The 14,176-nt window shown below is 53.3% G+C and overlaps 1 protein-coding gene across 1 annotated transcript; it reads right to left on the reverse strand.

Moving 5' to 3' along the window:
- Positions 1-4,633: 4,633 nt before the first annotated feature.
- Positions 4,634-10,449, reverse strand: LOC107198367. The gene is made up of 9 exons (XM_033520466.1): positions 10,210-10,449; positions 8,278-8,514; positions 7,656-7,946; positions 7,230-7,405; positions 6,867-7,059; positions 6,160-6,496; positions 5,728-5,774; positions 5,243-5,314; positions 4,634-5,124 (listed from the first exon to the last, which is right to left on the reverse strand). The coding sequence occupies exons 2-9, from the start codon at positions 8,429-8,431 to the stop codon at positions 5,048-5,050; spliced, it is 1,347 nt and encodes a 448-aa protein (XP_033376357.1). The 5' UTR covers positions 8,432-8,514; positions 10,210-10,449; the 3' UTR covers positions 4,634-5,047.
- Between the last annotated feature and the right edge of the window lie 3,727 nt (positions 10,450-14,176).

The raw sequence follows: 14,176 nt of genomic DNA on the forward strand, positions 1-14,176 counted from the left end.
TCTGTGAAGGAAAAATTGCCAGAAGGTCACGTTATTCCCTTCCCAGCCCAGGCATGCAAGGATGGTGCAGTCAAAGGACCTTGCTCATCACCCAGCCCAGTGGGAGGGAAAGTGAGACTGAAGGTGGTCACTGCAGCTCTCCCAAAGGGGAGCAGGAGGAGTTGGACAGGAATGAATGTGGGCAAACGAGTGGACCACTACTGCTCAAGCAGTTTTCCCCATTTATTCAAAACAGAGGTGTCTGTGTGTCCCAGAATCTCTACAGCCCATCAGGTACAGCACTGTTCTCCCTTGGAGGGAACATGAATGCCCTAAGCTGTGAGAAGAGGGTGCTAAGCCTAAACCCACCATGCCCCAGAACCTGGAGAGCCCAGCCCACATGGAGCAAGCTGTGTTACTCACAGCCACACCATCTGAGGGGACACAGGGAGCAAAGCCCTGTGATCCTGTGATCCATGTGCTGGCCACAAAATCCACCACAGATCCCTCTCCCATGCTTTTCTCCTTTGTGCACATGCTCTTGGCAGAAGTCCTTAGGGACACCTTTATCACCCAGACCCCCAGGGGTGACCTGCAGGCTCGACTTGACACCTGCCATTTCCCTGGGCAGCAGAGAGCCCAAAACCCGCTGTGCACCACACTCTGTTTTCCCTGCTCAGGAAGGGCAGAGCAAGGCAGCCAAGAGGGCTCCTGATCCTTACCACTGCACTCCACACTGGACCGAATGCGGACCCAGACACCTCTGGAGTTTCTTCCAGTCCACACTTCTCTGTATACAGGTTTCCCACGAGTGAAGGACTGGACTTCACTAGAACATTTGATATGGCTGAAGGATGGCTGGAAACCTTCAGGGCAGCTCAGCATCACTTCATCATTCTTCTTATAATTCTGCTGGTCTGGCACCAGCTGGAGTGCAGAGTCCCACAGGGGCCTTCGGCACATTTCTGGCATAGCTGAAAGAGGGTGTTATTTGGGCCGGAGGTGAGGAGATGAGATACAGATGAGAGGTGGGAGACAAATCCCCAGCAACCCCTCCAGCCTCTGAAGGAAGAGTGAAGGTGACACATCCATCTGCTGGGATGTGACCTTGTTGGGAAGGGGCTTTCCTTATGCATGGAAATTGTGAAGGATCACTCATCCATGAACCTGCCCCATTCACACCTGTGTCCGTGGGCACCATATTCCCTTCTCCATAGCCCACAGCAAGGAGATTCCCAATCATCCCTGCCCTGGGAAACTCCCTCCAACCTCTCATTCAGGCCTGTCCCCCAGCCCAGCTCAGGTGGCACTTGCTGGGCCATGGCACCACCACTCCTGCTGTCATGCATGTATGTCCCTTCAGCCAAGGCTCATCCCTGCCACAGGGATCATCCATGCCCCTGTTACACTCCTGGGCTCCCTGTTCTCACTCACTCAGTGCCTTGGCTGCTTTGCTCCTGCCCCACACTGCTGGGCAGCAGGACAGGGGGTGAGCAATGCCTTCTCCATTCACATCTCCTGCTTTACCAACGCCCCTGCCCCTTTCTCCTGACATAACCCTTCCTTCTTCTCATCACCTCCTCACCAAATTCACCATCTTCCAGGCTCAGTAGCCAGAAGCTGAGTAGCTGGTCTCAGCAGTTTGTCCGGTGCTGCAGGGGGAGGCTTTGTGGCAGTGATTCCTACAGAGAAGGATACTGGCTTCTGGAAGGAGCCTTTGCCTGTTCAAGCCTCTGCAAGGAGCTTTGCAAGGCCTGAAGGGCTTAAAATACAATCTCTCTTCTCTTAAAGGGGCACACAAGGGATCTCACAACTTTACCACAAAGGGAAATGGTGACAAACCACTTGTGCTCAGGCTTTGCTGTCAAACAGCCCTGATGCCAAAAGACCAGATTTGCCCAGCTGAGCACCACAACCAGCAGCTTTGATCCCTAGCACACAGCCATGACCAATGCTCAGCCACTGATCTTTCCCCAGTCCATCTGTCTGGCAAAGCAGCAGCAAGCTCCCTCTTGCACTGCTCTCAGCAGGCACAGTGTCCCTCAGCCACACCTGGGGACAGGATATGTACAGAAAGTGACACCTCCTTGAAGACCCTTCCCTGATTCACAGTGTGTGAACTGATGCCCAAATCATGACCACTGTCTCCAGGGAATGACTGGCAAACTGGTTTTATGGAGGGCATGACCCATCCCCACACTTCCAGGCCATTCCTGTCTCTCCCACAGAACATTGTAGCTCCTGTCCCTGGAACAGAGGCTTCCCCAGCTGACACAGTCCTCAGGAGCCTGTCTGGGCTCCAGCCCAGGGCTGCAGGCTGGAGATGAGTATCCAGTGTACAGGAGGAAAGGCAGCAGAAGCTTCCAAGAGGAAGAACTGCTTCTTACCTGTTCCCTGGGGCACTATTTGGATGTTGAAAAAATCATCCTGGCCATGTGCTGACAGTAGAGATGCAAAGGCCAGGAGAAACCTCAGAGCCAGTGACTGCAGGGCCATCCTAGTGTGAAGTCCCCAGACAGGACTGAAATCTTAGCCCCACTTGCTGCCTCTGAGCCCAGGCATCCGTATCTGACTATAAGGCTTGCAACAGGAAGGAAACAGACACATCTCCTCGTGAGATGCAGGAAACTTCCTCTTTGGGCAGGGAACCTCCCATCACTGTAAACACTTCTGCCTTTTGATATCTTTTTGCCCCAGAAGCATCCAGTCTCTGGGACTCAGTAGAAAGAACCTTGTTACCAAGATCCCAGAGTTTCTTCCCAAAACCCTTCTAGTTACCAGGGCATTCAATAAGTGTTACTCCTGTTTCTGAGGTAATATCCAAGTGCTTCCTGACACTGCGTGGGTTTTAGAGTGCTGATGAGTCACTTCCCTTCAATGATCACAGGAGATGGAGGACCTTTGAGAAACCACATAAAGACCTGGTCAGAAGCACGGATAGGAATGGCTCATGAACTGCAAGGAGTACTTCAATGCCTGAAACAGTCCGTGGCTCTTCTGAAAGAAACACTCCACCCACACCCTCTCTCATCCTTCCCCGCTTCTCTATCCTCATCTGCCTCCTCCTCCTGCTCCCTCTCAGCCTGGAAGCGCTCTCCTCTGTCCCCAAGTGTGCAGACCACGCTGCCCTGCACTGCCAGCTGTGTGCTTGAGAAAACACTCACAGTACTTAACCATGCTCCTTTGCTCTTCAGCAGCCGTCGCTTTTCTCTTCCTCCAGAACCTCCCATCTACTTGGGATGTCTCAGATTCCAGAAGGCTGGGTGATCAGACATGGGGGGCTGCAGAGCACAGAGACCATGTCCCTCAGCTCTGCCTGTGGCACATGCACAGGACACACTCCTGCCCAGGGTGAAGGGTGCCCTGCTCACGGCTCCCCTCAACAAGGTGCAGTTGGCTCAGCACCCACGGAGAACAGCACCTCACAAGGGCAATGAGGGGACTAGGCAGGAGCTGGTAGCCCTGTCCAAACCACAAACCTTTACTGACTGCCTGCACAGAACAGGTGGAGTCAGGAGGCTGGCAGCCCTGGGTATCACTGGGTGTGGGGGGATGGAGTGGGAAGCAAGGTAGCCAGGGAGGTGGCAGGTGTTCTCCCCTATCCCAAGCCTGCTCATTCCCTTTTCTCAACCAGCAGCAACCACACAGCTTTGAGTTGCTCTTCTCCTCTCTGCCCAGTACCCACAAAGGGCTGCTCCATCAGGCACACACGTTTCACTAGCAGCAATTCACAGGAAGGAGATATTTTGGTCCCAGGGACCAGTTGCAGGTACTGAGCTGTTGGACAGACAGCTCATATGAACTGTCAAAACATGTCTTTACCAGCACATGCAAATCACAGCAGGCTGAAAAAAAAAAGCTGGAGAAGAGAACAGTCAATTGCTCTATGTTCTGTCAGTGTACTTCTCTACAAGGAGAGCCTTCAGGCTGCCCCTCAGCCTCCAGGCTGCACTGGGTACTGGCAGGTCTGACAGGGGAGAGAGATAACACTGAAGCAAAAATCCATGACAGCTCTGTGTTCAAGGCTGTAAAAAGCACAATCAGAGCTTGTCACACCTGAGCCCAGGGAACTCAGGGTGTGTGCCCAAGGGCAGGAGAAGGAGATGGAAATATCACAGGCAACACACAGAGCTGGAGAAAAGAGAGGTTGATCCCCCCATTTGCCATCTACTCACCAAGGAGAGCCTTTGGACTCTGCCTCAGCATCCAGGCTGCACTGGGCACTGGTGTCCCACAGGTGAGAGACAGTGGCTGCTGGAGGTGATGGGACAGCAGCAGCTGAGAGCCAGCAGATCCCAAAGGCTGCAGGACACCATGTCCCAAGAGGGTCAGTGCCAACTGCACCTCACAAAATGGGAGATGGCCACCAGCACCCACAGAGGAGGACACAGACCAACACAGAGGTCCAGCAGTGGATAGTGGAGATGGTATTAGCTATAGGATGGGGAGGAGGGAAAGCAGCCACCCAAAACATTGCACTGGCAGCATGTAGCACCTCTGGTGTGCTTCCTTGGAGCTGCCAGGGGTTGGAAAATCCTACTCCAAATTCCTCCATGAAGATTCAAGGAGTCAAGGCTTTCACACACAAAACAAAGAGGACCCATGACAAGATGGGAGCTTTTGTGGGCCAGGCAGCCCCTGCAAACCAGAACAATTTATTGGTTGTTTCAGACACAGCAGCACAGTGGCCAGGGCAGCACAGCTAGGCTAAGCTCAAGCAGAGGACACGGTCTAGATGGATACAAGGACACAGGGTGGAAAGAGGAGTTGTGAGCTCCTCCATTCTCAAGGGACATTTGCAGGCACCAAGATGCTGGTGAGATGGCTATGCCAGAACACTGGAGAACTACTGGGACATATCCTTGCAGGCACAAGCAGGTCATCCCATGCCTTGAGCTGCTCCTGTGCTGTGACACAGGATTCTGGAGCTTGATGAAGATAATTGGGGAGAAGCAATAATCCATGAGATGATTCATTGTCCTGCTTACAGTGGTGAAGGACCAAGCTTCAAGAAGACAAGTGCCATCACCATTGAGCCTCAGATGTTTACTCCAGCTGCTCTTCTTCCTCACTGCTCTGACTGTCCTGAGGATTCCAGAACAGGCAAGGGCTTGGGAGATGGCTCTCCAGCCTGGCCACATTTACCTGAGGAGAGCAAGAGAACCAAGGGCAGAGGCTGCTGCATGCCCTTGGCATCACCATCTGGCAGTCCTCACTCTCTCTGTGCCATGTGGGGTCACAGGCAGGACAACCCATTTCCTACCTGCATCTTTCTCAAGGAAAGTCTCCATCACACAGTAATTACCCTCATGTACATTCTCATAGGGCTGGAGCTCTGTGGGGGAGAGAAGAGCAGAAACAGCCTCAGGGACCCTGAGGGGGCTGTGGGAGAAGGAGCAGGGCAGCCTCAGGCAGGCAGCATCACCAGGGGCTGGATGGGATCCAGGGCATCCTGGGATGCACGCTAGGACAGCAGGGCTGGGAAGAGCTGCTGCCTGCCCCAGAGAGAGTGAGGAGGAGGAGCAGTTCCCAGCTCTCACTGGCATGGCAGTGAACCAAGAGCTGCTGGAAGAAGCTACTGAGCAGGGTCTCAGCTGGGAATAGATGTGGGACACATTGGCCTGACAGGTCAGCCAAAGCCAGCTGGGCTGCCTGGAGCTACCTCAGAATGCCTCCAGGCCCTCCTGAAATACACCTGCTCCCCTCCCAGCTCCAGCCCTACAGTCCCCTCTGTGCTGGGGATCCTACCTGTGTAGTGATCCTCCTCGGCTTTGCTGGGCAAGGCCTTCTTTCTTCTGGGAAGGCAAAGGGCATTCCTGAGTCAGGGAGAGGCTGACCTGGGCCAGCCCCTGCTGAACCCAGCAGCAGTGGCACAGAGAGTTCTGCACACCCTCCCTCTGCCCTGGCAGGCATTGCCCACCTACACCCCAGGGGACAGCAGTGGTGGCTGCAACAGCAGCAACAGGAGAGGGTCTCTCAGCACACATGGCCCCTGTCCCACCCCTCAGAAAGTCACTTAGAGCCCCAGCCAGGAGCCCTAGAGCTACTTTGGACCAGCCAGCTACATCCTCTGCACCCAGAGAAGGGTGGGAGCAGCTGGGGAACCCCCTCTCTCCCCATCCCAAAAACAGCACAACATGGCCTGAGACAGAGTTGAGACTCCAAATCTCCTGCACTCACCTGGACAGCAGGAACCAGAGGATCCCGGCAGACAAGGGGATCAACAGCACCACCACCACCACTACAATGACTGCTGACACAGGCCAAGGGCCTTCAAAGAACACACAGAGAGGAGTGGGTGTCACAGGCTGGGCCGTGCACCAGCAGTGGCCCCAGCCTTGCTGCTGGGTGTCTGCACCTCTGTGGAAATGTGTGTCCAGACCCTGCTGCAGAGACAGGCAGCAAGACAGTGTTCCCCTGCCTGCACATCTGCTTGGGCAGGGCAGAGGGAGGCTCTGGGGCACAGAGCCCTGTGCCATGGCCCCAGCTGGAGGGTCTGGCAGCCTGCCCAGCCATCCTGCACACAGCAGGAGGACACAGACCCTGGCTCAGCAGCCCTAGTGCTCCCTGACCTTGAGCCACCTGTGCACCCAAGTGCAGGGATGGGTGTCACCTTCTTCAGTGGAGGAGTGCAGGGGCCAGGTCCGATATCAAAGGCACAAGCAGTGGCTGAAGCGGTGCAGCTCCTCTGTGGACCTGCCAATGAAAGCTCTCCAGGAAAGACTCAGCCAGCTTCATGCCCACTGCTGAGCCAGGTGCCCACATTCCCTGCCCCTGTCTGAGCTAAGACAGGGCGTTTGCACACACACACCTGGAAGCTGCTCCAGACTCAGTACTCACCCCCTGAGAGGCCACCCCAACCAGGCACAGGGCAGAACAACAATTACCCTGGATGTAGGTTTTGAATTCCAGCTCTGCTGCAGCCCCAGCCCCAGCTGCCGTCAGGCCCTGCACTGTCACCAGGTATTTCCTGCCAGCTCTCTGATTAGGTGGCACATACTCAGAGACAGACTGGTTCACCAACACCTGACTGAATCCGAGGAAGCCGCCGTCCTCTGCTCTCATGGTGGTGATGTTCAGCTGGAGGAAGGACAGGGAGCTGCTAGACAGTAGCACCAACATCCTGCTTCTGCACTGGGCAGCTCTGCAGAGAGAGGCTGCTACTGCTGGCTGGGCACAAGAAGGGGACCTGGCCCCACCAGGAACACCAGCAGTGTACAGCCTGTGGGCCCTGGCCAAAGAGGGCTCACATCTCTCCTCAGGCTGCCTGCACAGAGCTCCAGGCAAGGTGAGAGGGACCACGGGCACCCCACATGGATTCCTGGTACCTGGTATCCAATAATCTCCCCTTTGCAGGAGGGCAGTGCCTTCCACCTGAGGGTCCCCGTGCTGACATCCATCAACAGGTTTTCTGGTTTGTCTGGCACTGCAAGCACAGGAGAACAGGATCATGCATGGAAAGCAATTATTTGTCCCCCACAAAGGCTGGTTGTGCCTCTGTGTCAGCAATGGTGTGGTGAGGACGGGGAATGTCCTGCTGTAGGGCCCTGCACAGCCCCTTCCCCAGATCCCCACAGACAGCAAGCTGCTCTGATCCCAGGAACATCACAGCAGGGAGCAGATGCTCTGGCTGAGCTTCAGGGTGAAGGATATCCTGACATTTCAGGTAAACATACCCGTTTCCTTTGTCGTGAGGAACCGTGTGTACAGGATTGTTCTAGGCAGCAGGGAGATGGTGACACTGTAGACAGTGAAGGGCTGCAAAGGGGAGCAGGTGAATGTTCCCTCCTGGCCTTGTAGTATCTCTTCTCCTTTCACCTCCTTAGCCTCACAGTTTGAAGAGGGATGGTGCTCCAGCCGGCACCTGGCCCGAATATGCTGGCACATGTCAGGGTGCATGCAGGTCCAGTTCAGTTTGATGCTGGTGCTGGAAATCTTCAGACTCTCAGGGTCAACCTGGAGGACTTCTGTGAAGGGAAAGTTCTGAGAGGATCACTCCTTCCTTCCCCTCCAAGCCTTGACATTAAACTCCATCCACGCCACCAATCCCTCACTTGCCTGTCCCCAGCACAGAGGGGACAAGGACATTCTGCCTTCTCCCAGACGACACATGCCAGAGTTGCCAACAGCACAGACATAAACCTGGGATGCATCCAGAATTTTCTCTGGATTTCTCTGCCATGCCCCAATCACCCAGAGCACAGGACACTGACACTGTGCTACACATGCAGAATTGCTCTCCATGCCTGGGGAGGACAGACCCAGAGCACTGGGAGAGTGTCTGGCTTGCTCACTTACCAACACAGGTCAAATTCTCCTCCATATGGTGCCAGGTGTCTGTGCCATTCCTCACTATCCAGCCACTACGAGGAACCACGGAACCTTCCCTTGGCTTCAATATCACACATTTAAGCTCCATGGGTGAAGGCCAGTACCCATCAGGGCAGCTCATCTTCACCAGTTCATTTGGGTTGAAGGTTGCCTGTTCTTTGTCAAAGATAAACCTGGGGTCCCACTGGGGTTTCTGGCATTTCTCTGCACCAAACAGATGGGAAAGTGTTAGCTGGGCAGTGTGGCTCTGCAGGGCATGCCAGGGGATGGAGCAGGGCATCCCCTTCCCTGGCCCACCAGGACACTGCACAGAGCTGCCCTTCCACATCAATTATTTGGCAAGAGGATGAGGACAAAAAGGACTACAAACTTCTTTGCCCAGGTCTCCTTGGAAGGGCCAGGAGGAGCTGGAGTCAGGGACTGAGAGGAACCCATGAGGGGTTTGTACTGTGCACAAAGCCTGCCCAGAGACTCTGATGGCCTGTTTGTCCCTCAGGCAGGATGAAAACACACTGATTCCTCCTGAGAAGGCATAAAGTCTGAGGCCCAGAGCTGGCTCTGCATGCAGCAGGGACAGGGAGGGGTGACCAGCCCAGGAGGAGGAGGCCATGCCTTTACCCTTGTCACCTGTGCCACAAACACCTGTCAGACCTACAACACCTCCTGTTGGAGTCTGAGACACAGAGTGTGTACCCTTGTTTCTGATACCTAACTCTAAGATCCAGAAAAACACTGAATTTCATATAACATGAAATTCATGAGCACGTTTTCATGGTAATACATGAAAACAACTGTTAAAGTTAGATAGAAAAAGCTAAAAGTGTGTGTAGATTAGAGAGTTTTATTAAGTCACTGGGTGAAAAAGTTAAAGTTTAGAGTTTAAGTTAGTTTAGAAAGCAGAAGGCAAGATGGAGGATTTAGAATGTTGTTTCTTTTCCTTCTTCTTTCTTCTTCATGTTCTTCTTCTAGAGGTTTTTGGGTAGTAGTAGGTGATTAGTTAGAAAATGCCACAGTGCAGCACACAGGTGATGGGTTGTTGGATCATTAAGAAAAATAATACACGTGTCTATTGTTAATTGGGTAAGAATAGGTATAAAGATAAAAGAACTGTGTAGTTCAGGGCCATTTTGTGCTTTCAAGGCCAAAGTGAGCCACAAGGCCATTCTGTACCATCAGAAGAAAATGAGCCAGATTGAAGTAAACTTGTGCAGATAGTCTGGAGAGACCTGCCAAGTTTTGTTATAACATCCTAATAAACACGAGAAACAAGATCCTAACAGGCTTTGGAGTTTTTGTCCTGACCAGGAGAACTGTGATAAATGGGATTCCCCATGAGGGAATACCCCAAGGAGCTCAGCTCAGAGGAGACTGAGAAATCCAGGAGAGGAGAGAAAAGTACAGAAGTACAGCAGAATCAAGAAAGAGAAAAAAGAAACAAAAAAGAATTTTTTAGAAAAAGTTACACTGTAGCCCTGACTTTTTGGCACATGCTCTTGCCAGAAGCCCTTAGGGGTGACCTGTGTGTCCCACACACCACCCAGCCCCTGTGAACACAGCCAGAAGCCCTGCATGGTCCCTGAGCCCCTGCCCCACAGACAGTGCTAGTTACTGCCCAAATGGCTACTTTGGTATCAAAGTAGGGACCTTTGCACCAAAACTCCCTCCTGCCAGGACCCCCAGGGATTAAAGCCTGCATCAACCATCTCCCCACCGGGGCACCCCAGAACCCCAGGGCAGGCACAGGGCAGACTCAGGAGCTGTCTCCACACTGCCTTCAGCAGCACCTGCCATTTGCCCAGGCAGCACAGAGCCAGAAGTTTCCTGTGCCCGCCCAGGCTGCCTTCCCTGCTCAGGAAGGGCAGAGCAAGGAAGCCAGGAATGCTCCTGATGTCTCCTTACCAAGGCACTGTACCCTGGACTTGGACTGAATGTTGATCCAATTGCCTCTTGTGTCTCTTCCATTCCAAGCTTCTCTGTATACAGGTTTTCCATTGATAACAGACAGAACTTTTCCTGTACATTTGACATGGGTGAAGGTTGGCTGGAAACCCTTGTGGCAGCTCAGCCTCACTTCTTCATTCTTCCTATAACTCTCTTGGTCTGGTGCCAGCTGGAGTCCAAAGTCCCAGAGGGGTTTTTGGCATGTTTCTGGCAGAGGTGAAAGTGGGTATAAATTGGACTGGGAGGTTTCAAGGAGGAGCAGGGTATGTGGTGGTGCCTCAGCAATCCCCAGCAGTCCCCTCTAGCCCCTGAAAGGAGCCAACCACCTGCTACAATGGGACACCTTGGCAAGGCTGGTTGGGATGGGGCTTTCCTTGTGGGTAGGTGTCAGCTGGGGCTGGGGCCTGTCTGGGCAGGTGGTGGGCAAGGATATGCCAGAATTCATTAGGGGAATGGTCTCAGGTATCAAATGCCTAAGGTGCAAGTGGCCCCAACATGGTATCAGAATTGCATCCCTGGCCACAGTGATGATGGAAGCTCAGAGATGGATGAACAGGACAGAAATGGACCACAGAGCTCAGTAGGAAGCACTTCCTGACACCATGCTTACCAATGCACACTACGTTCCCCTGGACTTGAATCCACACACCATCGCTCCTTCTCCCCAGCCACACTTCTCCCTTTAGAGATACAGAAGAATTCAACTCCTGAACCCTGTCTGCACATTTGATGTGGGTGAAGGATGGCTGGAAACCATTGCTGCAGCTGAGAGCCACTTCTTCGTTCTCTGTGTAACTGTCACGGGCTGGTGCCAGCTGGATTCTGGGGTCCCACCAAGCAGGTCTTTGGCATGTTCCTGTCAGAGGTAACATTGGGTGAGGAGAACTCTTGGAACGTTATGAGAGGAGTCTTAGGACAGTCTTACTATTCATCCCAACACATACAAGTGTCACCCCACTTCCAGGACTCACAAGCCTCCTTTGGATTCCACCCCCTCCATGGGGTGTTTGAGTCTCCATATTCTTGTTTCCCTCATGTGCAGGTGAGCCATGCTGCAGTACCAGCCTCCCACACCAGAGACAACCCAAATCCTAGAGAAGCTTTCCAGGCAAACAAGCAGAACCCCTGTAGCTATTCCTACTCCATGCTGAGGCAAGAAATGCTGGCTGGGAAGGATTCCTCTCCCCAGGAGCACAGAGCCCAGCAGGTGCCTACAGCAAGGTGCTGAGACAAAAAGAGCATTGTCACTGCCAGGACATGAGGAAAGCCAAGGCGTCCAGGTCTCCCATGCCTGCACTGTCATGTGCATGACCAGGTCACAGAGGGTCTGTCACCAGCTCAGGACCCTGGGTCAGGGTGGTGCAGGGCTGTGCTTACCTTTGCAGGTGGCATTCTCATTCCACAGGATCTCGGCCCCTCTGGAAATGCATTGGATCTGTGGGACAGATGGCGCAAACTCCCCAGCACAGCTGAGCTGCACCACTTCATTCAAGGCATAGCCATCGTCCTTTCTTGGGTTAAACTGCAGCTTGTGGTCCCAGTGAGAAGGAAATTTACATTTTCCTGTGTGCAAAGACCGGGAGGCAGAGCCTGAGGGTCACTGGGCTCCAACAGCATCCTTGAGGATGAGGGTGTTCCATGCAGAGGGGTGCCAGTGCCCCTCTCTTCAGAGGGGTGGCAGAGATGGCACCTCCCAGGATGGGCTCCATCCCCCGGATGCTTTATCCCTCCTCACAGCCTCAGGGCAGTGCAGGAGGGTTATCCACAGGCCCTCCTGCCCACCCACTGCTGCAGAGGCACCCCAGCCAGAGGGATCCAGCAGCCTGGGGGATGCTGCTCTCTCCCACAAATACAGGGGCTGTGGGAGTGCACCAGACCCAGGGAGTCACTGCTGCTATTCCAGACTCCACAGCTCAGTCCCATGAAGTGACTGCCAGCAGCAATTATGAATAACAGGAGTAAAGTTGCAGATAACGAGAGAAAGAACAAAACAATTCTGTGGAAGCAATAACTACAGGAATGAGGCAGACAGAAGGTGAATCGTCTAAGTTCTTGAAAGGAAAAAAACAAAAGAATAGCACCCGTCTCATCCAGGATGTTTACCTCTGAGCTAGAAAACACATATTTCTGACGAGTTTCCTTACGTTATTCATCACCCTAGTGATGAATCCTTGCTCTTAATTGAAGTAAGAAACCCACGTTCTCAGTTCATTTGCCTCCTTCTCTCAAAAAGACCACCGCTCTCCTAGCATGTACCATGATTTCTTGGAACACTGTGCTTTTACAGTGAAGAAGGGAAAGGATGAGTCATAGTAACGCAGGCAAGCAGTGACTTCAGTAAGGTATACTAATAGCCAAAGATTGTGTCTGTGTCAGTATACCTGCTTTTGTCTGCCTCGGTGTGCTGGCTGTGTGGATTTGCCACCTAGCACACCTTTCCGTGCAGAACTGTAAACAAATTAAAGACCTTGACTCTGTGTGCTAATCAGCTTTTTCTGCTCTGGGTGAAAGAAGCTTCCAACCAGAGTATGCCCCTCAACCCACCTAGGTTCACACCAGTGGCCACAAAGCTCACACCCTGCTCAATGTGCTCAGCCTAGCCTCTGCACTTCACCCAAAATGCATCTGCCTTGTCCTGCCCTGGCGGATATGTCACCTAGACTTGCTCACTCAATGCAAAACAAGTCCATGAGGAGGCAGTGGGCATGGAGGTGGCCTTCCCTGAATCAGGATGCAACACCTTTCTTCAGCCACAACTGCCCACTTCCTGCCAGCCAGCGCTCACCACTTCCCTTTTCTGGCAGCGGGTTTCTGTGCCACCATCACAACTCTCTTCCCAGTTCTCCACCCCAAAGGACAGTGATGACCATTCTTTTAGACCATGTGGTACAGACATGAAACTTCTTCCCCCACAACGGTGTCTCTCCTGGTGCCCTCAGAGCACACACTGCACTGGCAGAGAACAACCTGACAGACATGAAAAACCCTTGACTTGGTCCCAGCCTCATCAGGCATCCCCCTCACACACTTTCCCCCCCTGCCATTAAACACCCTGAAGTAACACACACCCTGCCCAAGGGTGACATCCAGGATCCTTTTGGGTCAGTCCCAGGCATGAGTACAGAGTAGGAGAGGAGAAGAGGCTCCATGCTGCCCTGGATAGCTGAGAGCTGCCCACTGCTGGAAGGGCAGCATCCCTTGAGCCACCAGTGATGGGCAGCATGGCTCATGGCCCATCTGATGATCTGGTTAGCCTCTTCTGCTCCCATTTCCCTGCAGAGAGAATATTCACAGCCCAGGTCCCCTAGCCATGCTGTGCCCCATGGGGACCTCGACAGGTACCAGCAAGCCAAGTGGTTATGGCACAAAACCACCACAGGAAAGCACACATTTTTTTGTAGGAAGAGCCTAGCAGAGCCCCAGGAGCTCCTCCTGGCATGGAGAAAGAACAGAAGAAGCCTCTTGATGTGAACAATCCCACCAAACTACAGTTCCCTCATCCCCAGGGACTATGGGAGAGAGCAGGCATCCCAGCTAACAGAGCTCACAGCTCCCCACATCACTGATGAACACCCTCATCACCTGTGGTGATGCTTGGTGCAGCTTGAACTGCCCAGAAAGCCATCACTGCTCTGATTGCTCTGGATTCATCTGTCTGCTGCATAACAAGACCCAGCCACCTCCTTCTCTCAGCTGCACTGCCCACTTCCTAGAGGGACACTGCAAGTCCCACACTCATGGAAATTTCCCAGCACACCAAGGCTTGCTGCCCTCCATCTCAAATAGAGCTTTGTCCACACAACCTGAAGGATGCCTGAATGTCTCAGGCACATGCAGATACCAGTTTCAGCCTTCCCATAGCCTCAGCTGTGGGCTGAGCAGGGTAAGGCCATGTAGCAAACAGGCAGGTAGACAAGCAGCAAAG

Source organism: Parus major, chromosome Z (assembly GCF_001522545.3).
Source record: "Parus major isolate Abel chromosome Z, Parus_major1.1, whole genome shotgun sequence".
In the NCBI taxonomy this organism is placed as follows: domain Eukaryota; kingdom Metazoa; phylum Chordata; class Aves; order Passeriformes; family Paridae; genus Parus; species Parus major.